At 59.4% G+C, this 22,569-nt stretch overlaps 3 protein-coding genes across 3 annotated transcripts; 2 read left to right on the plus strand and 1 right to left on the minus strand.

Moving 5' to 3' along the window:
* Positions 1-224: 224 nt before the first annotated feature.
* FBXW5 (F-box and WD repeat domain containing 5) lies at positions 225-12,918 on the minus strand. Its single transcript, XM_035571178.2, has 8 exons — positions 12,625-12,918; positions 10,536-10,693; positions 9,787-9,961; positions 8,720-8,868; positions 6,897-7,383; positions 4,132-4,279; positions 2,945-3,157; positions 225-2,280 (listed from the first exon to the last, which is right to left on the minus strand). The coding sequence occupies exons 1-8, from the start codon at positions 12,815-12,817 to the stop codon at positions 2,034-2,036; spliced, it is 1,770 nt and encodes a 589-aa protein (XP_035427071.1). The 5' UTR covers positions 12,818-12,918; the 3' UTR covers positions 225-2,033.
* Positions 12,919-13,482: 564 nt separating this feature from the next.
* On the plus strand, positions 13,483-16,872 carry C8G (complement C8 gamma chain). Its single transcript, XM_050714671.1, has 7 exons — positions 13,483-13,614; positions 13,947-14,086; positions 14,697-14,767; positions 15,077-15,184; positions 15,871-15,972; positions 16,252-16,290; positions 16,739-16,872. The coding sequence occupies exons 1-7, from the start codon at positions 13,483-13,485 to the stop codon at positions 16,750-16,752; spliced, it is 606 nt and encodes a 201-aa protein (XP_050570628.1). The 3' UTR covers positions 16,753-16,872.
* A 2,883-nt stretch (positions 16,873-19,755) lies between these two features.
* On the plus strand, positions 19,756-22,475 carry LOC118260726 (lipocalin-like). Its single transcript, XM_035571170.1, has 7 exons — positions 19,756-19,875; positions 20,834-20,973; positions 21,152-21,228; positions 21,421-21,534; positions 21,764-21,865; positions 22,061-22,086; positions 22,380-22,475. The coding sequence occupies exons 1-6, from the start codon at positions 19,777-19,779 to the stop codon at positions 22,084-22,086; spliced, it is 558 nt and encodes a 185-aa protein (XP_035427063.1). The 5' UTR covers positions 19,756-19,776; the 3' UTR covers positions 22,380-22,475.
* Positions 22,476-22,569: the final 94 nt, after the last annotated feature.

Here is a 22,569-nt window from a genome sequence, read left to right on the forward strand (position 1 = left end):
GGCCAAGCTTCTTACAGGGCAGCTGGCCCCGATTCATGCAGAGGTGCTGCCTGATGCAAACAGCAGAAGGCTGAAAGGGGACACTGGTGGCTGGTCCAGCTCCTGTCCTGTCCTGGAACAACAGCTACTTTTGCAGGGGCTGCAGCAGACAGAGCAGTATTGTGCTTCTGGCTTCAGTAGAAAAAAAAAACTGTACTAGGAAAAACGAACTCACATTGCAGAGATGCTTTAGCAGAATATTTATTCAATGCCATAGTGAAGAGCAAAACTTGGTACAAACATGAACCCTCAGTGCCTTGCTCACTACTACACTGAGCCAAGGGGAAAAACATTTCACTGTCTTGGGGGAGGAAAGGAGGAAGGTAGAGACTCTGCTCCTTTGATGTGTAATTGGACAGAGCTGGATTCAGATCCTGTGTGCACACCCACAGACACACGCACACAAAGGACTCCCTTGTTTCTAGAAGTCCTACGAAGACAGAAAACCTGAGTACAGGGGTTTTGGATAAAGCCATGGGCACTTGCTGGGGCAGAGCAAGAAGGGCACAGACCCTCTCCTCTTGCCAAGGGCTTTAGGAGCTGTTAAAGCCATCAGTGCATATCAAGACAGTATCTGCTGCCTCCACGAAGTACGCTTGCAACACAAGGCTGTGAGTGGCACAGACAACTGCTCAGGCACTCCCATGCTCAGGAGAGACCCGAAGCTGCTCCTCCAGCCCATGCTGAGAATTTGGCTCCCTCCCAGACTCTGCCAGGAACCCAGCTCCCAGGAGTGATTGCAGCTCCTGGGGTCACTGCTGGCCCTGGGAGCTGTGGGCCCCCGCTGTCTAGGCCAAGACAAGATTAGGAGCTTAATTTTAGACTCTAACATTTGGCTACCTGCTAGAGAGAGAAAAGCTTCGGGGACAAATAAAGAATAAACAACACTGAGTTCAAAATAGCTTAAAGTAAGCCAGCTCCTGCCCTCAAAAGAGTCTTCGTGGGGAGCTGATCGCTGAACCCAAGGGGAGTCAACCCAGGTGGAAGGAAGCTTATTCAAATGTCACTTCGGGCAAGAGGGCCATGCCTCCACCCATTCACCTGTGGGTGCCTACACCTATTCGCAGAGAACATACCAAGAGAATCTAAAGTGCCAGTTTGAGTAGCATAGGAGGGAAGTGACCATGAGACAGCCAAGTGACATCAGCCATCCTCACAGCTGCCCCCTCGGGAAGGGTCAGCAGATCCTCTGGAATGAACGTGTTACCAATGCCATAGCTTATTTAACTGCTATGGAGCAGAGGAAGACGAGGGCAAAGCCAGCACCGTGTTACCACCAGCTCCCCCCACCCTCAGATTTGGAAACGGGTGGTACCACCAGTTGGTTGCTAACCAAATGCACTGGCAGGGCAGCACCAAACGCCACAGACACCAGCCAGGCCCCTCCAGCCCTGCGCCAGCGCTGCCTCCCCTGCTGCCATCACCTTTTCAGCCCTTGCTGCCCTCCATGGCCCTAACACTGTGTGGGGGGAGGCACTCCCAGCAGCCAGACGAGTTACCCACGGAGGTTTGGGACAAACAAACATTAATAAAACTAGTATATTAAAAGAGTCCTGCAGTAAGGCAGCACAGCACTGTACCGCTGTTTTTGCCAAGTGCTCTGCAGCCAGTAGCTCTCACTGAGGTCAGCCACGTCCCAGGCCCACATAGCAGAAATCCCCGAGACATGCCTCAGTCTGTTCTCAGATGCCAAAGCTCACCCAGAGAGAGCTGTGACCAAGTAGCAGCGTTTGTGATAAGCTGTGGGGAGGCTACCCTGCAGTGACCAGCTCGGGCTGCTGCCCACCATGCCCAGGAACAGGTCCTCAGCTCTTACGTTCTCTCTTTGAATCAGATGCTCTGAGGAGGAAGCAGTTCCCACTACTGGCGTCCCTCCTGACTCAGCTGATGGGATTGGTGTGCCCAGAGCTCGTCTCTGTTGTGCAGGGCTCAAAGCTCTGCAAGCTCCAGAGGTGGCTGCAGTGAGGAAGCTGCAGGAGCAGGTGAACCTGGATTCAGCTTTTCTGGTTCATGAGCCAGGAGAAGAGCAGTTTCCTGGGCCTGGGCTTCCTGGCCTGCTGGATTCGCACCGTGCGAGGGGAGCGCCACACCTTGATGGTTGTGTCATCACTGGCTGTCAGGAGCAGCTCCTGCTCCACTGGGCTGAAGGCCACTGAGTTGACCACATTGTCGTGCTGCAGTTTGGCCAGGCAGATGTTGTAGTGCCGGTCCCAGATGTAGCCGTGGCGATCTTCTGCTCCACTGCATCAGACAAGACACCAGTAAGGACGTCACCCAGGCAGCCCCGATAACCTGCTTCCCCCAGGCCCTTCCTTCTGCACAGAGGCTGCAGCTGCTTTGACCCAGCCAAAGGCCCCAACCTCCAGCTGCAGTCCCATCACCTACCAGCACTCAACCTGGGCAAGCAAATCCCCTCTGCGACCCAGGCTATGCCATAGGCAGAGGTGGATTCCCAGAACTGAAATGAGGCCTCACAGCAGCAGCAAGAAAAGCCCTTCAAAGCAATAGAGGCACGCGAACAGTCAGGCTGTGCGCCTGAACCCACGGCCAGGCTCACACCACGGCACCTGCAGTGAACCCACCTTGTTCTGGGCTGCAGCAAGGACCACCCCTGCAACTCACCCTGCAGCACCTGCTGCCTGCAGCTCCTAAGAGGGCAGATCACCACCCACCGCCAAACATGCCACAGCCCAAAATTTCCTCTTTCCTCGCTGATTTCACAACAGGACCAGAGCAGACAACCTTTATTAGCACCCTTTGATTCCGTCACTCTGCTTTTTACAAGCCTCCCGTTTCCTGCTCTGCTCACAGGAGTTGTCAGCCCTGCTTGCACAAGCCAGCCTGCAGTGCAACACACACACAAGGCCCTCCTTGTGTGATCCTGCCCAGCCCCATCACCACACACCTTGCCACAAAGTCTCTGCTGACATCCAGGAAGATGAAGAAGCACTCCTCATTGGGGGTGTAGGCCCGATGTGCACGGAGGGCTCTTTTCACTTCCTTCATTGTCTTCAGGTCAAACACGTGAAGATCGATCTCCTCAGCGATGGGCGGTGGCTGCATTGGGTCAGAGATGACGCAGTCCAGAGGCCAGGCACGGCTGTTCACATACAGGTATCTTGGGGAGGGGAGCAGAAGCGTTATCCTGAGCCTCACCGCACGTTCCAAAGCTCCTGAAGCCCCAGCTGTAAAAGCCTTTCCCCAGCACAGGCAGGCAGGGAGGGGGGTGAGCAGTTGCCCTGGTCCTTAGCAAACTCACAGTTCTGCTCTCTGAAATTCAGGCTGAAACACAGCAGCACGGTGATGAACCATTTCCTACCTCACCTGGAAAAGAACGGGCCACCACAACTGGGTTGATGGGCCCTAGAGACTAGGTTGAGCCTCTTTCATCTCATTAAAACCAACTCCAAAGATGACAGCCTAGCCCTCTGTCTCGGGAGCAAGCTGGGGGCAGCTCCTCTGCTCTTGCAAGGCTCCTTGCCTGACCCGATCCTGAACTGGGCTCAGCAGTGCAGAGGGAGGGAAGATTTCCTGCTGAGATCTGGGGAGATGCTCAGATGTACACGCACCATCAGCACTAGCACCTAAGCATAGGTCCTAGTAGCAAGTAGCCCGTGCAGGTTCCCTGCTCCAGCCACCAGGCCAGCAGCACTCCAGCATCAAAGGTCTGAAACTGCTCCCAGGTCTGGGATAAATACAGCAGGGCCACATGCTCTTTCAGAGCACATACCGTATCTTCCAGAAGGTGAAGTTCATTCACTGCCAGCACTCAGGGGAAGACAAGTAACCACCGTCCTGTCAGCTATGTGCACGTACACAAATAGGTCCCTGGGGACAATCCCGGCCTGCAGGCGTTTGAGTGAGGTGGCCCAGCTGCTGAGACTTTTTTTTAACCGTTTTGCACAGCCAGTACATGGGCAGCCACCTGCCCTAATGCAGAGTACCTCACCCCAACCTGATGCAGACAAGTCTCCTCTGTAATTTTTCTCCCATTCACCCCAAAGTCTCCAAACAGCTGTCACCCAAACCCTCCAGTATATGACACCAGCAGGCAGCACCCACTCTGCTTGCCTCCCATCTCCTCATGCTCACCTGTGGTCAGGGGAGAGGCCCATGCCAATGATGTGCCCATGGATGTCAATGACGTGATCCAGTGAGTCAAAGAACTCATCCGAGCGCCTCTCCTCCCCAAGCACTGGCCCAGCAGTCGTCATCTGATGGGGCAAGATTCTTTTAATCCCTTGAGGACAAAAAGGAGAATCAGGGCATTCTGCAGGGTGCTGCCAACAGATAAGCAGGGCTGATGGAAGTCCCCAGGCTTCAAGAAGGGGACTCCCTCTGTGCTGCTAAGAAAGGAGAACCGGCTCATTTACGGCCAGGGACCGACGGAGGGACTGGCAGAGTGCTCCTGTCCATGCCAGCTGCTCACAGGCTCTCGCTAGCAGTGCTTTTGGCCAGAACAGTGCATACAAATGACCTGCTGGCACATTCAGCCCCAGCAGCAAGCTGCCCAGTGCCCAGCTGCCAACCCAGCGGGTGCAGCCGCACCTGGCCCCAAGCCTCCCGCCAGGCCACGGCGCTCCTCGGAAGCTGCACTGGCCTGGGAGGCACTCTGGTTGCAGCAAGGTTCTCCTTACCCACCCCCTTGTAAATCAGTAAATCATTGGGCTGTGCCCACCTCCTCCAGTACCCACTCTGGAGAAGGCCCATGAGATGCGCTGGCTGCACAGGGTTTCCCCCTGTCGCTGTCAAGCACAGCTGGGGGTCAGCCTGGAAAGCTCCAAGAACAAGGGTTTAAGCCAGAACTAGACTCAGTTTTTGAACTTCCTGACAAAGGGAGATGCATGCTATGGGTCAAGCCCTCTCCCTTCCAGCTCCAGACAGAGGTCCCAAACACAAACCATATGCAATGGCTTCCTGGAGGCCTCCCACAAACCCCAGCAGCTCTTGGGCACACGTGGGCTCAGCCCTCCCTGGGTGCCCAAAAGAAACTGGAAGACAGTCCCACTGCCCCTCTGAGGGACTCACCGCTAACCACCCTTGATTGTAGCCTTCTCCCACAGGGGAACAAGGCAGGGGTTACGCCACACTGTGCCTCTGGGGCCCTTCACATCACACAGCTGAACCTGGGCAGCCCAGGACCTTCACCTTTCCCACCCAACAGTCACTGCTCGCCAGCATCTTCTTCCTCACTTGGGCGTCACTAAGCTCCCAGTTTCAAACTCAGCTATGTGATCTCCACGTGCACGAGCCAACAGAACAGGCAGGTTTGCCCATGAGTCAAGCTCTCCACCAGCACAAGGGAGACAGGAACTCAAAGGGACCTCCTGCACAAGTGCTCACGTGCAGCAGATCAGGTGAGAGAGCGCCGATGCCCAGAGGTGGGCCCGGCTGCACCCGCTGCGCAGCTCCCACCAGCACCACCAGCCCAGCGGACTGGCGAGAGGCAGCGTAACAGCAAGTTCTTTCAAGTACCAGCTCCTCGGGGGAAGACAGCAGATGCACAAAGGCTGGTTCGGCGACACACAAACCTGCTCGCAGAGGCTGAGCCATGGTGTTTGACCACCCGTCGTGCCGCGGTGCTGCCAGGGCAGGGCCAGGCTGAACTCTACCACATCTGCCTGCAGCCCCAGCGAGAGACAGGAGCACAGAGCACCACAGCTACACTCGCTACACTTAGCTACACTAAGGCTGCATTCCTGCCTTAGGTGGGCAAAGACTGAGTGACTCTTTTCCAGGTGGTCTACAGCTCTGGAAACAGCCTTTCCCTGCTTTACTGGACTGTGCTGGTGTAGGCCCAAGTTACAGGAAGGTTAGAAGAGCCTGAAGCAGGAAAGAGGCCGTAATTGCGCAAGCATCAAAAGGAACTGAAACTGCCTAGCTTTACGGAAGAATCTTCTTGCGTGGAAGCAGCTCTCCTTCCCTCCTTCCATTTCTACTCATCTGTCTGGTCCTTTCCACTAAACTAGCTTTAGGAGCTTTTTGAAAAGCAGGCAGACTATCTGCTTCTGCTCATCACTGCACCGATTTCCTATAACTTCAGTCTCTCCCAGTTCCAGTGCCTCAGCAAGAGTGCCCTGAATGGGCAAGGGAAGTCCTACCCCAGAAAAAGGTCTCCAGCAGTGCCCTTTCTTGGATTTTGCTGCAATTACTGTCCCTGGTACCCCACCAAGAGCTAGCAGGCAGCCTGGCTCCAGCTTGGCATGGAAACACCCACCCAAGCAGCTGATCATCCACTGTGAAACCCCTCCTGCATCAAGCCTTTGGTTCTGCTTCAGCCACCCAGGTCACACCAACACTGAAAGGCCAGGTGGCACAGGGTCAGTACTCCCTGGGCAGCGCAGGAGGCAGGCAGGACACAGGGGCAGGCAGGGCTCTGTCTCAGAGCTGGGGGAACCGCACATCCATGAACTCCCAGCTGTTCAGACTAGCCTTGTTCCAACGCCCTCTCCAACCTCCACGGGGAGGCCAGGATTGAGGCCCTCCCACAATCAGGGCAACCACTGCCCTTCGCATCCACCCACCGGTGTGCAACTTGTGACTGATGTTAAATCATTCTTGATTTCCTGCTTAGTCCTCACCATGACATTCTTGCGTCACCAAGCGTCAAGCCTGGTAGCAACAAAACAACCACAAGGCAAGTGCTTGTGGGGGAGAACCCTCTCCAGTTACTGAAGGCATCTCAAAAGCTTCTGGCCCTGTATTGAGAATGCAGCCTGAGCAGAACTGCAACTCAGTCACCACAAACAAGTGGCAAATTAACACAGGTCTTTTCCAGATCCAGGTTCGGACTGTAGCTGCAGCCCACACCCCTCTACAAAGGCAGACATGCCCCGGAGCTCAGACCACAGCCTTACCTATCTGATGTGGAGAATAAGTGAGGCATCCTGTGGTGAAGATTAAGTATTTTGTCTTGCTGTTGCTCTCTGTGGGGAGCAGGTTCACCTCAGGTGGTTTAGTTCTGTTGCGTATGAACAGCTCAGCCACCTTGGTCTCCAACTCGGTCTCAGTCATGGCAGGCCTCACACGACCCTCCATGATATCATCAAAGAACTGCTGTAGCCCGTCCTCTGCTGTCACACCCCCGTCATCTGGCAATTCCTGTATGGCTGGCTCTGGAGTCTGCTTGGGCTTGGCCTCCTCTTCTTCACTGTCACTGCCAAGATCAAAGACTGGGCAGGTGGAGGTGGAGGAGGCAGCCAGCTGCTCCTCATAGTCCAGGAGCAGGTCTGGGGAATCGTACCGGCTGCAGTCAGCCACCATCACGGTCCGGATAGTGCTGGCATTCAGATTCTGGATTTTGAACAGTCTCTTCACTACATTCACATTCTCAGACTCTACGCCCTGGGAGCAAATAAGAGAAGTAAGCAGGAATCACCTCACCACAACATCACTCGTACAGCCTCTGCTCAAACTAAGAGATGCTGCCCTGAACCTGAGCCCATGGTACAGACACCGGTCACACACTGACACCTCTCAGCACTGCTCTCTGGCCATCTATAAGCATCGCCATGAGCGCTGGCCCAAGAGGCAGGCCAGCTCTGCTATATTCCTTCCCGTCTTGGAGGTGGGCTTGCTGAAACAAAAAGCCAGGGCCAGGCTTTTGCTGGCAGACAACAGCTGAGCTGGGAACTCAGAGGCCAGGCAGCCTTGCTCCCACCTTCCTGCCTGAGATCATTAGCTGGCACTGCTTGTGGCATTACAAGAATTTCAGGAACAGGCCTCTGCAATAAACAGGTGCAGTGGGAAGCGCCATCCCTCTAGCATACACAAAGCAGAGGGAGAGGACCTCAGTGCTTCTGGAGTTTGCATGTGCCCCTCAGCAGCATCAGATGGATTATCAGCTCCCAGAAATAAGCAAGTCTCTTCCTACCTAACTGCTTCTGCTGTCTGCAACCACACTTCAATATCTCTATCAAACCGGGCAAGGTCCTTCCTTGCCTCTTGGAGATGGATGAGTTAATGCTGTAATGTCAGCGCAGCACAGAGATGTGTTTTTTGAAAGGATCCCTGCTACCACAGGGAATTTCACCTAGGACCAGCATCAAAGGTTTGTGTTGAAAAAAATAAAAAGTACTAGGCACCAGGACATGCAGCTGTGACACTGGGACAGAGGTAAGATGGAGGAGCAACACGTCTGAGCAGCACAAGTAGCAGAAAATGAACAAGCAGTCTAGAACCAGCACACACTGATCTCTGAGTCTCATCACAGCGTAACAGACAGCACCTGGACCTCCAGGGAACAATGCCATGAGCTGCCAAGTGGGAGAATGGTCGCTGCTCAGATACATGGCAGGCTGCAGCCACCCCAGGCTCAGCTTTATAATGGGAGCCTTGAGGACCTCAGCAACCTTGCTGCGGTTCATCTGTTCTCCTGTTTAGCAACACGTGCTCTAGGGCACTCCACTCAAGTCTTCATCCCAATTAATGGAACAGGAATTAATGGGAGCAGAGGATAGAGGAAGAACATTGCAACAGATACCATAATACCAAACATGGAGAAACTTCATGCCAGGATTGCCTCAAGCTCAATATTCAGAAGGCAAGTCAAAGGAGATAAACAGGGCAGACAAGGGGACTCAGCCACTGTTCCCCTCTCCAATCCACTCAGCAGCTTTTCCTCCCACAAGAGCCAGCAGGAAGCTGCACTGCCTGTGGAGCTGGAACAAAGGCACCTTACCTGGAAAGCGTTGTTCAGCCAGAGCACAGAACAGGAGGTTATACGCCCAATCCGATGCAGATTGCCAGATATCAAGTTGGTTTCATTCAGCCAACAGCCAAACACATCATAGGGTTTATTCCTCACCCTGGAAAGCAGAGTGAAGTTCTCTGGAAGGGAGGGGAAACAAGCATGAGGTGATGGCTCCTGACAAGGGTCCTGGAGAAACCATGGCAGAAGGTGTGGGAAGTGGATTCAAGGTTCAGCCTACAGCACTGATGCAGCACCTTCACTGCAAGCTGAGCAGACACTGCCCAAACACCATCCAGCCTCCAGGCACTGCTACGGACGCAGATTATTTCTCTCTTCTATGGTGATTTGTGGCGAGTGCATGCACCAGGGAAAACAAAGCATAAGGACAGCCAGATAGAGCCAGACCATAAAGCAATCTAGCTACATAGCCCTTCTCCAAGCATGGCCCAAAGCAAGGACAAGAACAAGTCATACACATACAGATCTTTGCACGCCCTCATCCTTCCACACCATGACTTAGGGCCTTTCTGGACAAGAGAGCTGTGCCTTTAGCAACAGTCCTTGGTTTTGGGAGAGTAGCACAGAGATGGCAAGAGACAATGCAGCTGGATTTAGTGGGTTTCACAGAACTGCAACAGAAAAAGGTAGAGCAGGACAGAATGACTGCGCCTCAAACCACATGAGACCTCAGGGCAAGACTAGCACTGCTCGAGTCAGAAATGGTGGCTTTGGGACAATTGGTAACGTGGACAACTCTTGCCTTGCCCAGACTCTTTACTTAGAGCTGAAATTAAATGAGAACACACACACACACACACACACCACACTGCACTTTCAGGTGATGACATGGTGACCTGAGTAGAGTTATCCCTACGGCTAACCAGAAGGTTTACCCTAAGGAATTGCGATCAAGACCTCTTTGCACAGATGGTGGAAGGCAGGACAAGCAGCAGTCAGGGCCGCAGCATACAAAGAGCAAGTGGAAGAAAGAAGCCCCAGCTCCCACCACTTTACATATTCCAGGGAGCCCCAGTGACGGCAAAGACAGTATTTACCCATGCTGATTACAGCAATCTCTCCGGATGAGGAGTTGTGAGGCCCCACAAAGACACCTGATACCAGAAGGAGGGAGTCATCAGAGTTGAACTGGGAGAACTGTGTGTAGCTCCAATTGTATGGCCTCATGTTGGAGCTGTGCTGCAGGGAGATGTCCAGCTCATTGCTCCAGATCTACAGACAGATAAATGAACGGTCAGGAAGCTGTAAGAAGCCTGAGGGCTGTCCCACTCCATCTGTCCTGCCAGCTTTCACCAGGCAACAAAAAAGTTATTGAAGACCACATGTAAACACCTCCAAGTCTCAATTTCCCTGTCAACTCCCTTGACAGAAAACGGCCAGCAGCTTTGGAGAGCAGCTAAATGCAGGACTTCTCCAAACTTCTCCATCAGCCAGGCAGTGACAGTTATCGCCACAGCTGGGTTTAAGCATGTTGAGAGGGATTTCTCTCAAGACAACCACTCATGCAAGACTGCAGTAGGTCATTACCTCCACGCTCTGTTAGACCCAAGGCAGGACCAGTTTGCACCTAGAAAGCAGCCAGAGCCAGGCAGCACCTTCCAGGCTACAATTGCAAGAGTCATTATTGCTGTGGCTGTGAGAACAACTCAGCACCTTCAGGAAAAGGCATAAGTCCAGGGACACCTGGTCAAACCTCACCTCCCCACAGCCCTCCTGAATGCTACTCTCACAGCTGAGCCCTACTAAATCAAAACAAAGTTTTGTGTAGGGGATGCTACCGCCTTACCTTAACAGTACAGTCTTTGGAGCACGAGGCAAACAGACAGCCAGAGTGGGAGAAGCTGAGGTGCAAAACCTGGTCATTGTGCTCCTTCAGAGCCTGCACTTCAATGCAAGGGATGGTGTCGTAGAGCCTCTGGAACTCGTCATACCAGGAGACAGCAGCTGGAAGAGAAGCAGGAACACTTGACAGGAATGCAAATGGCAGGGAAGCAACAGACCTGAGCTGAACACAGCAGCTGCAGAATCAGCCTTTAATAAAGCACAGCTCTGACTGCCACCAGCAATACCAGTAGCTCTGCTGTGGCTCCAGTCCCTGCAGCTTCAGTTGTGTTGGCAGAGCTTAACATTTTTCTCAGTAGTTTCTCCACCCTCCCCCACACGAAAAATCTTTTCTTCTAACAAACGCACAACTTCTCACCGTATCACTGCTTTCTAAGCTACTACAGTCACTGCAAGAAACATCCAGGGCACAGCTACTACCTATCTAACGACAACTTCGCTCATGACAAAACGGCAGTCAGAACTGCAGAACTGCAGAACACAGCGCACACAAATCTATCATGTGATGAAAGAGAAGTTGTTCCTCAGGGCACGGGGCTCCACTCTGATTATCTGTGTCTTGTCTGACACAGAATTAAGAAAGTTTTCAGAAGGCGTATGAGACCAGGAAAGAACATCTCCATGAGCCAAAAGACTGGGGAAACAAAAGAGAAGAACTGGAGCTAGATACAAAATGTCAAGGCAGAAGAAGAGTCCTGCAGTAGAGGAGCCCGGAATACACTCAGAGAAGTCATACTGACTGCTAGTAAAGAGATAAATAAAGAGGAAGATCTTTAATGAAGTGCCCAATAAGGCAGTCTACAGAGTTCTTGCCGCAGCAAATCCCAAGGAAGCAAAGAGTTAGACACTTCTATGGATAATGGCCAGCTTTCCTAGTTACACTCCACAGGACGGTTTTTTTGGAACTCACTGCAGCCCCAGTAGGCGCCTGCTCCTAGGGCAGGGAGCAGCTTGCTGCCAGCACATCCCACCACTGCTCACATGGCAGGGCGCTTCGTCCCCTCTCAGGCTCTTGCCCCCAGCACACCCAGCAGGGATGCAGTCAGGACAGATCCCATCTGGCCAAACAACCCCAATGCTTACGAGAGCCGTTGGATGCCGCTCACCACACCACAGAGCTGCTCAAGCCAGGAAGGCTTGCAAGGCCAGCTCCTGGGACTGCCCACCTACCCTGCCATCATCCTCCAGAGGATGATTTCCACAGCTTGGGAGGTGCCCAAACGCATTACTGAGCTACACTGACTGCCCGCTCCCAGTTAGCTCACTGCCAGTTAACAAGGCAGTTGTCAGCTTACTCAATTCAAGAGACACGCAGCGAACGAGGCTGGCCGAAGAGCCTCAGATAAACCTAAAGACAACACCTTCAATGCAGAGGAGCTCCAGGGACCGCACGAGCAAAATCAAGCAACCTGCACAGTCACACCCACAACTTCTCCATTCTTCCTCGGAGCTCTCTTGCACTGGTGTTCCCTGCTGAAGAGGGGCGGGTTCCCCGCCGCTTGATCCACCCGGCTTCTTCCCACCCTTCTGCAGCAACTGCAGCCGGAGAGCAGGCGGCCGGTTCTCCCTGCCACGGCCAACGCCGGCAGCAGGATACGCGTCCTGGGGGCCAGGGCCCTCCCGGGCCTCTGCAGCACACCGGGAAGGGGCGTTTCTGACTCCCCGACAGGCCCAGCTCGACGGCAAGGACTCCCGTCCCCGGGACCCGTCTCGGCTGTTACGACAGAACCGGGCTGCCTTCCCAGGCGGGACCGAGCCGCGTCCGGCACCCGCTCCTCAGCAAGAGCGCAGCAGCAGAGAACGGACCCGCGCTCCCCCTCGCCGAGGCTGCCGAGGGCTTTGCCCAGGCAGGGCCGCGCAAGGCGCCCAGCCGGCGCCGCCTGCTAGCGGGGCGCTTCCCTGCCGCCGGCGGGGCCCGCCATCGGGTCGGACCTGCCCCAGCGAAGCGGGGCCCAGCGCGCCCAGCCCGCGGGCCCGGCTCCCCCCCGGCCCGGCCCGGCCCGGCCCGGCCCGCCCGCAGCCCCGCGGCGCACCTGGGTGCCGGGGCACCTCGCGGGAGACGCGGTAGTAGCGGTAGAAGAGCTCCTTCCACAGGAACTCGTCGCGGGCCACGGCGCGCCACTGCTGGCACACGAGCCCCACCGAGAGCACGTCGGCGTGGTCCAGGTACAGGAAGATCTCGAAGAGGACGCTGTCGGGGAGCAGGGGGCCGCCGCCCGCGTCCATCGTGTCATCCTGCCGCCACGCCTCGCCGGAGCGGAGCGGGCACCCCGCCGGACCCGCACCGGGACCCGGCTCGCCGCGGCCCCGCCTCCCTCGCGCGCCGCTTCCGGCCCGGCCCCGCGGGCCGCTCTGGCCGCCTCTCGCTGGTGTCCCGCCGCCCGCCGCCGCGCCGCCTGCAGGCGCAACCAGCCCGGCGCCGCGAGGCGGCTCCGCCCCCCGAGTAAGACACGCCCCCTCCCGCACAAGACCCCCCCCTTCAGCACAAAGCCCCGCCCCTCCCACAGAAAGCCCCGCCCCTCTCGCACAAAGCCCCGCCCCTCTCGCACAAAGCCCCGCCCCTCCCGCACAAAGCCCCCGCCCCTCCCGCACAAAGCCCCGCCCCATCCCGCACAAGCGCCGCCCCCCGCGGGCCCGGGTCTCCGCGGGGCCGCCCGGGGCCGTCGAGGCACGCGGTGCCCCAGGGGACCCCCGCCCCGCCCCGCCCCGCCCCGCCCCGCCGCCCCGTGCCCGGACCCGGACCCCCCTCAGCCGCCGCCCCCGGGGAGGCCCCGCCAGCCACAGTCGGCCTGGCCGGGCTCCCGGTGCCCCCTGACCCCGCGCCCTCCTGGCCCCTGCCCGGCCCCTGCCCGGCCCCGCCGCTTCCCAGCAGAGCGGCCGCTGCCCGCGCCATGGCCGCCCCGCGCACCCTGCTGCTCCTCGGCCTGCTCCTCGCCGCGCCGCAGGGGCACGGCCGGCGGCTGCCCCCTCCCCAGAGCCCCCTGGAGAAGGTGGCGGTCGCGGAGCACCTCAGCCTCCCCCAGGTGAGGCCGGGGGCGCCCGGCTCGGCCCCGAGCGCCGCCCGCCCCGGGGCTGGGTGTGCCTGCAGAGCTGCCCCGCGGGGCAGGCGTGGGGGCCGCGACCTCAGCGGGGAGCCCCGTGCCGGGCAGGGGCCGTCCCGCGGCACCTCTGGCTCCCACAGCCGCCTCCGCGCCCTGGGGTGTGGGCAGCCGCAGGCGGAGGTGCCAAGCGATGGTGCCACAGCCAACGGGAGCTTGGGCTGGTGGGTGCTCGGGGCGACGGGGCGCTGGCACCCCGGGGCGGTGGCTCCCCGTGGTGCTGGCCCTGCAGAGGACACCAGCCCTGGGCCTTGCAGCTGGCAGGGCGGTGGTTCCTGGTCGGCGTGGCCTCCCACTGCGGCTACCTGGCAGAGCACAGCCACCAGCTGGAGGCCACGGTGGTGACAGTGGCTGTCCCGGACGGGCAGAGCCTGACTGTCAGCACCTTCAAGAAGCTGTGAGTGATGCTGGCAGCTGGGGCCACCGGGCGGGACAGGAACGGGGACAGGGCAGCTGCGGGCAGGCTGGGGCAGGGCCAGTGCCTGGCCGTGGGCTCCAGGCTGGGAGAGAACTGACCTGGAACAGTGCAGGGGGGTGGATCTCCTCTGGGATGTTTTGTGCTGGAAGTCCTGGTCGTGGCGGGACTGGCAGCCTGCAAGCGGCCTGGCCACCAGCCCAAGGTTGGCTTGGGGTGGCCAGGCTGGGCAGGGTGGGAGGCAGCCAGCCTGGGGAAACCGAGGCACCAAGCAGGCACGCAGTCCCTCTACAGCCACCTGGTCAGGGACTGGCTCTCGAGGGCCACCACAACTGATGGTGGGTCCGTGTCCGTGGGCACTTCCCTGGCCACGGGGTGACCCAGCTGAGCAGGGTGTCAGGGGTTCGATGGGCTGAGCCAGGCTCAGAGCTGCAGGGAGGGGCTTGGTGGATTATCGGACATCCCTTCACATCCCCTCCTCAGTGGAGAAAGCACGTCCAGTGTGCGCCGTGGAAAGCAGGAAGGGCGGGGACGTGGGGCTGGGGGCAGGGAGCTCTCCATCCTGCACCACCATCCTTCTCTCCGCATACAGGGATGGGATGTGCTGGGAGATCAGGCAGCGCTACCTCCCTGCTGGGCCGCGTGGACGCTTCTTCCTGAAGGGTGAGGGGGACCGGGCTGGGGTGGCGTGGGGGCCATGGAGACCACGGAGCTGGGCCCCCTCCTGCTCCTGGCAGGGCTTTGGCACCGGTGTCCTCTCCCGTGGTGCCCTCCCAGTATGCCAGCTCTGGGGTCTGAAAGCGTCCCAGTGCCACATGCTGTCACAGGCAGTGCTGCGGGCTGGTGCCTGCTGGTGGGGAACAAAAGCCCAGCGGGGATGTACCTGCTCTAGCCCTGATTTACACCCTTTGTGCCCTCTGGCGGTGACATGAGGGCTTTGGACGGTGCCCGGGCTAACCGGAACCTCCCCAGGCCGTGGCTACGGCAGCAAGGTGGACGTGGTGGTGGCAGAGACAGACCACAGCAGCTATGCCATCCTCTATTACCAGAAGGGCCGGAGCATCTCCGTCAAGCTGTATGGTGAGTCGGCGTCTGGGGCTCGGGGATGCCTGTGCCTCGTGCAGGGCAGCGCTGCCCCACATCAGTCACACTGCTGGGGGCTTGGGACGAGGGGCTGCTCCCTCTCCAGACCCCGTGCTGTGCTGGGGGGGGGAGGAATGACACCCGGCACACACAAGCCATTGGGACTGCCAGGGGACTTGGGGGAGCTGGGCTGGGTGGCACAGGGGTGGGACACTGTGCTGTGTGCTGGGGATGCCCTGCAGGTCTGCCAAGGACCCAGACGCAGGGCTGGGATCCTGTTCCCACGTGGAGAGTTTTGTCCCCAAATGCTGCATGGGGGAGAGCAAAGGGAATCTCCCTGGAGCAACCCCTGTTCTGGCCGGGGCAGACCCCACAAGGCGAATGGATCCATTTGCTTGGCTATGCAGGGGTGCCAGCCTGCCCACTCGCTGCCTGTGGCCCCCTGCCTGCCTGCACCAGCTCCGCGGGCGGGCAAACGGCCATTTCACCCCGGGAAGCTGCAGATTTTCCCCAGCATGCCAGCAGGAACAGCTCTCATAGCGGCAGGGTTTTGTAGCCGTCTTTTCTGAGCTGAAAATCCCTTTGGCCCCGAGCCTGGCTGTGGGAGGCCCAGGGAGCAGGGGATCGGCGGCAGGGACAGGCAGGGCTGTGAGGCTGATGGTGGTGTTTCCCTGCCCACGCAGGACGGAGCAGCAAGGTCAGCGATGCCATTGCGGACAAGTTCGAGCAGCGCGCCAGGGCTGTGGGCCTGAGTGAAGACGTGACCTACTACTTCCCCACGTACGGTGGGTGCCACGTGGTCACCCAGGAGCAGGGGCACCTGTGAGGATGGCTTCACCTGGGGGGTCCAGCACTGGGGTTTGGAGTCTGGCACCACCGGCATGGGGAGGGGAGGCATATCCACGTGTGTCTGAGCAGCTGGTGTCCCCGTGTCACATACAGCCCACACCGTGCTCTCCCCAGGGAACAAGGATGCAAGGACAGGGCTGTAGCCTGTGGTGTCCCTGGGGTGCATGGCTGTTGTGACTGGGCAGGGTGACGGCTTCGGGCTCTCTCTCTTGCAGGGTTTTGTGACTCCGCAGACGAGTTCCACATTCTCAACGGTGAGCTGCGGATCCCAGGCATTGCATTGGCCGCTGGCACGCACCAGCCTTGGCACAGGCTGCACAGCCCCATGCTGCCACAGCCCTGTGGTCCTGCCCTAGCAGTGCTGGTCCAGCATGGGATGGGGAGTCCTTCCTCACCCTGGTGTGGGGCAAGGAGGTGGCAGAACATCATCAAGGATGGCCATCGGCTGCACCCTGGAGAAGCAAAGCCCATTTTGGCCCCTCTGTGGGTCAGGCTGAGCTTAGTGGGGTCTGTGCTGGCATTTTGTGGGGTGAGGGTCTGGGATGGAGTGCTCTGTTATGGGGACAATGTGGGGTGAGTGCTCGTGTCCCTGGGGACAGCTAAGTCATTTGTTGTTGGTGCTTGGGTGGGCTGAGGTGAGTCTCCAGCCCTGGCACTGGTCTCATCTCCCCCAGCCCCTCAGCACTTCTCTTTCTCTTCCAGAAATGAAGCTCTAGATGGAGGCAGAGTTGCCAGGACATGCCCTGAACTGATCCCTCACCTCATCCAGCTGCCTACAGACACAGGGACGGGCAGGGACGAGCTGGGGCTTGGCCAGACCTCGCTGCTGTACAGCAGCCCTTGGGGCTCCCCAGCTCTTCCAGCTGCACTGGCAGCCCGCCTGCCTGGCCTTGTTGCGTCCCCCCATGGCTTTGCATCCTTCACCCCAGTGCCCTGCAGCAGCCAGCAAGACTCCAATAAACACAAGAAAAGGGTCTGTGTACACGCAAGTCACCTCTCAATTGCCCCAGCACTGCCTCCACCCTGGGCTGAGCCTGCCGGTGCCACTGCTGCGCCCTGGCTCACTGCTAATGGCATGGGGGGAGCCAGTGTGGTGCCGGGAGCCGTGTAGCCCCCTCCTGTCCCCAAGGACCCCACAGCCCCTTGTCCTTTCCCTGAACCTCACCTGAACCATGCAACACTAAGGCAGGAACAGTGACATTTCCTGATTTACTCTGCAGTGCTGCAGCGTAGCCTGGCTGAGTGAGAAAAAGCCCAGATTGCCCAGTAGCCCATGGCAGCATGGCCTGGGGAGCACACGTGTTGCTGTAGGCTGGGAGGACTTGGGGGGCACTGGGGACCTCTGCTGGATCAGCTCTTCCCCTCAGGGACCCCAGGGAAGGAAACCGCAACCCTGCAGCAGTCCTGCTTCTCGTTCCCAGAGTCACCGGGGCAGTAAAACAAACCGTGCCCCTGCCCCTGCACTGGGGACCACGGTCCCCAAGGGGCTACTGCCATTTGAGCCAGACCCATAGCATTGCCTGGCTGAACTGTATGGCCAGGCTGGGGGCATCCCTTGAGCACGCTGTTCTCTGCAGGGGCTTGGCCCAGGGCCGCAGGGTTAACCCTGGGGGTGCAGGACTGCCCCCCCCCAGCCTGACGTGCAGCCTAGCCAGGGCTGTTTTGAGTGAGTGGTGCCAACCCCCATGGTGCAGGCAGGGAGGTTGGAGGGGAAGGGGCACAGTCCCCAGAGCAGCCCCTGGCCATTTCTGCTGATGCAGGAAGCTGGAAAGCCCCTTCCTGTAGCCCCCCCCCCCACAGCAGGCTGATCCGCAGCCCCTGGGGTGGGAGCAGCACCCCGCCCTCAGCACCGGCATTTTGCAATCTTAGTGGGAACTGGTAACACATGTTGTTTATCAGGGACTTATGTAAGGAACTGCCACGTGACTCACCCGAAGCCAGCCACTGTCCCCGCTGCCCACGTGTAGGGCGGCCGCGTCCAGCTGCGCTTACAGACCCCACAGGCTGCCTCCGAGCCTGCTGCACCGCGCAGTCTGGATGTCCCCAGCCCCTCTGGTACAGCGCGCTGTACCCAGCCGCAGGGCTGCTCCCCAGAAGTGCCTGTGTCACGGTGGAGACGTGGCACGGCGATGGAGTTCCTGCCCAGCCCATGTGTCTTGGGTGAACTTGTTTGTAGGGTGCAGATGCCCAGGCACTGCAGCTTTGCCTGTCTCGTGTTGCTGTCAGTGCCCCTGCGCTCCTGGGCTTGCCGTGGGCCAGCACCCAGCTTTGCCACCCCAAAAGAGCTGAGTGAGGGGGGCCCTTGGGTCCCCTCATGCCACCCTGGCAGGGAATCAGGGCAGCTCCGTGTCCATGCACAGCGCAGAACAGTGGGGACCCACGTGAGTGCTCCGTGCCTCCGCTTCCCAATGGATAGAGCTCTTTCCAGCACCCAGCACCCCGAGGGCCCATGGCATGCACCCACACCAGCTGAGGATGGGCTCGTACCAAGGCTGAGCCTGAGACTGGCATGCAGCGGCTCTGTCCCGCTCTCATGATGTTCAGTCCTACCCAGATCCGCTTTTGTTTTGGTTTACTAAATCCACAGGGCTGGGGCCAGCTCGGCTCCCAGCACATGTTGTGCAGGGCAGGCCGGGCTCACAGCTGGATGCGGGGAAGGGAATGTGCTCAGACGGTCAGGCAGGGTGGGCTGCTGAGAGGGAAAAAACAGCTGTTGTGAAAACACGCTCCTTATGTAAAGATCCTTGGCAGGGCCATGCTGCAGGGAGAGCTCCAGGCTGGCAGCACAAGCGCCTGCCAGAGCCATGGCCCTGGGGCAGCACGGCCAGGCTGGTGCTGTGTCCTGTGCAGCCAGCCCTGTCCCAGCCCCGTGGGAACCACTGCTGACACCCAGTGACGACGCACAGCACAAGGGCTGGGGGTGCTCAGGGTGTCCCCAGCGCAGCTCCTCTTGGCTGCGGGGTGGCGTGGGGGAGGTCCTTCTGGCTGTGTGCTGTTGTCTGGGGAGCTGGCCACTGGGGTCTGGCTCCCCGCTGGTCGCAGTGTCCCCCAGCACCCCTCTGCACACCCTCAGGGTGCTCCATAGCTGCATCCTGGTGGGGCTCACTCCGGCACGTGGCAACCGAGATGCTGTTTCAGGCAATGCAGGGATTTGGGATTTTGGGGGGGTGTCCCATGGAAGCACCCAAAGGTGCCTATGAGTCCCACAGGTCTGATCAGGACTCAGTAGGTACTTGGTGTTCCCTCTGCCTTGCTTGGGCACCTCTCCAAGTCTGAGTTCTGCAAAGCAGGCAGCCAGCGAGCCCTGACCCCCAGTGCTGCCCCTCTGGCATCCCCAGCCCCCCGCCTGTGCTGGTGGCAGCACTGCTCCCCCCCGTTCCCAGCACTCTGCAGCTCTGGGGGCAGGGACAGCCAGCGAGCTGGCTGCAAGCTGTGTTTTTGCTGCGGAGCAGTTTGGCATCCCAAGGCAAACATGTAATATCAACAGGAGGGAAATTTTTGCAGGTTCCCAGCCTGCCCTTTGGATTCAGCTCTCGCCCCTGCTCTTGCTTGCATAACAGCACGGGGGGAGACGGGCTGGCCTGCCCAAAGCACAGGCCCCCTGGGACCGCTGCACTGCCTGCCCATAAATAGGGGCTCAGCAGAGTGTCCAGCACTGCAGCACTGACTGCACCTCCCACTCGGCTCAGCTCAGCTCCTGCTCAGCTCGGCTCGGCTCGGGGAAAGCAGGCACCGGGGACATGCAAGCCACACTGCTCAGCATCCTGGGGCTGGCCCTGCTCGGGGCGCTGCACGCACAGGACAACATTCCAATACAAGCCAACTTCCAGCAGGACAAGGTGACCCAGCCCGACCGGCCTCACCTGCGTGGGGGCCGGGGCGTGTGGGATGCTCGTCTCCCCAAAAACGTGCAGAGAGGGGGTTATTGATGGGTTAGGGGCCAGCCTCTCCAGGTGCGGGGAGGGGGGGGGCACCTGATGCATCCTCATCCCCTGTCCCTGGGGACCTCAGTTTGCTGGCTCTGAAGGGGATGCAGGATCCAGGATCCAGCCTGTGGGGTAGGACAGAGCAAATGTGGGGCCAGCCTGCCTCCTGTGCCGTGGGGTGTCCATAGATGCACAGGAATTTTGGAGGGGGGACTGAGGAAAGCAAGCTCAGTTTGATAGGCAGTGCGGAGGCGGGCCGTGGATCTCCCTCCCCAGCAGAGCCCACCCACCCCGAGTCCAGGACCCCAAAAAACACAGGCTGTTGTGCCGGCGGAGCCTACACACCCCTCTCCCCTCCCAGCCTCTGGGTACTGGCATGCTCAGGGTGCCAGCAAGACCCTTCCTCCCTCCACAGTGGGCACGACACAGCAAGGAGAGCCCTGGGGTCCCACTGAGCTGCGGGAGGGGTCATGCTGCCAGGTCCTCCAGGGGTGCTCTGCTGGGGGGCACGGCCACCCCAGGGAGGTGATAGGGATGGAGGCACGTCCATGCTGGCCCCAGTCTGGGCTGGACCACGGTCCTGACCCCGTCCTTGTGCCATGGACAGATGCAAACAGAGTTTCTGGTCTGGGTGGTCCTGTCCTTCCACCAGGGCGCATGGGAAGGAAAACCCCTGAGTGGTGGGCAGCGAAAGGCATGTCGTTAACCAGGGCTCACCTTGGGCTTTGTGGACATCAAGGGCTGTAGCAGCTCCTTGGGGGGGGGTGAGGACTCTGGGCACGGTCCTGCCACAAGGCCCAGGCTGGCAGGGAAGGGAGAGATGGCCTGGGCTGGGGCACCCGGCCCAGCGCTGAGCGGAGGTTATGTGCAGCTCACAGGGAGATGGTACAGCATCGGCCTGGCCTCCAGCTCCAGCTGGTTCAAGGACAAGAAGCACCTGATGAAGATGTGCACCACGGTCATCGCTGTCACCGCAGATGGCAACCTGGAAGTCAACTCCACCTACCCCAAGTACGAGCAGGCGGCAGGGGGGCAAGCTGTGGGGGACATGGGGGCAGCTCTGGGCGCTCTCTGCTCCTGGGCTGGTGTGTGGGTGCTGGTGGGGCGGCAGTGCCACGCCTGGGGCTGTGCGCAGGCTGAGCTCCAGCCTCCTCCAGCCCCGCTGACATTCTTGTGCCGTGCTCCCCAGGGGTGACCAGTGCGAGAAGAGGAACAGCCTTTACATCAAGACGGAGCAGCCCGGGCGGTTCAGCTACACCAGCCCACGTGAGCATCCGACCCCACCGCAGGGCTCCTGGCACCTCCTCTGGCAGGGCAGGACGGAGCTGGATGCAGCCCGTGCTCCTGCCCCAGCCAGGACACCTCAGGGTGGCTCACACCCTACAGGAGTCTGTGGCTCCCCTGTGGGGTCTGGGCTCGGTGCTGGGGGCTGAGATGTGCCCATTCCATCCTTCGCAGGCTGGGGCAGCAAACACGACATCCGCGTGGTGGAGACCAACTATGATGAGTACGCTTTGGTGGCCACCCGGATCTCCAAGAGCACCGGCACCTCCACCATGGTGCTGCTCTACAGTACGTCCTTGCCAGCCCCCATGCCAGCCCCCCTGTGCCTTGGCAGATGGGGCCCTCAGGGTGTTTTGGTGGGGATCTGTCCCACGGGAGGGGGCAGCAGGACAGCCCATGGCATGGCTGGGTAGGGTCTCCCTTCCTTGGCCCCTACCAAGTCCTTGCTGGATTTCCCATGCCCTGGGGCCATCCTGCAAGGGACAGGGGCCACCTCTCACCCTGCTTTTGGCTGCAGGCCGGACTAAGGAGCTTAGTCCCGAGCGCCTGGAGAGGTTCACCCAGTTCTCGAAGGAGCAGGGCCTGACGGATGAAGAGATCCTCATCCTGCCTCAGACAGGTAAGAGCAGGCAGAAACAGAGAGGGCAGAGGGGAGCGGGGAGCCCACATGTCCGGGCACCTTGGTTCAGCCCCCAGTGCCTCTGGACAGAGGTGAGGATCCTCAGAGGGGTGTGCTGGGGCGAGCCCCACACCAGGTCCTGATGCTGTCCCCACCCAATGGAGGGGCTGATCTCTGCTTTTCTTCTTTCTGCAGACAAGTGCATGGCAGAGGCTGCCTAGGTGAGTCCTGCCCTTGCTGGGGCTCAGACCAGCTCTGAGGGGGCTGGGGGTGCCCTGAGCCTCCCCATCCCGCAGAACCCCTGCCTTTTCCAGCCCATCAGGCTGCTCAGCCGCAGCCCAGCTCCTCTTGCTGGGATATCTCCCATCCCCCTGCGGCGGGTCCCACCGCATCCCCATGGGGTGGCCCTGGATGGTGGGTGCCTGCCCCCTCAGTGTGGGGCTGCCAGGGCCACCAGCACCCCGTATGCCCCCCGCCTGCCAGCTCAGCCATGCTCGCCTCCCCTCTCTTCCAGGCAGACCCACCAGCTGCTGCCGACCGGAGCCCCAAGAGCACTGCAAGCTGGTGGCCGCCCCATCCTGTCCCCAGCACCGTATCTATCCACCTTCACTTCCTGGCTTTGCACCCCATGCCTGTACCCTCACCCACATTAAAGCCCATATAAAACACCAGCCCCTTGACCATGTCTTCTGGGTCATTGTGGG

The sequence above is a fragment of the Cygnus atratus genome, chromosome 19, assembly GCF_013377495.2.
Source record: "Cygnus atratus isolate AKBS03 ecotype Queensland, Australia chromosome 19, CAtr_DNAZoo_HiC_assembly, whole genome shotgun sequence".
NCBI lineage: Eukaryota > Metazoa > Chordata > Aves > Anseriformes > Anatidae > Cygnus > Cygnus atratus.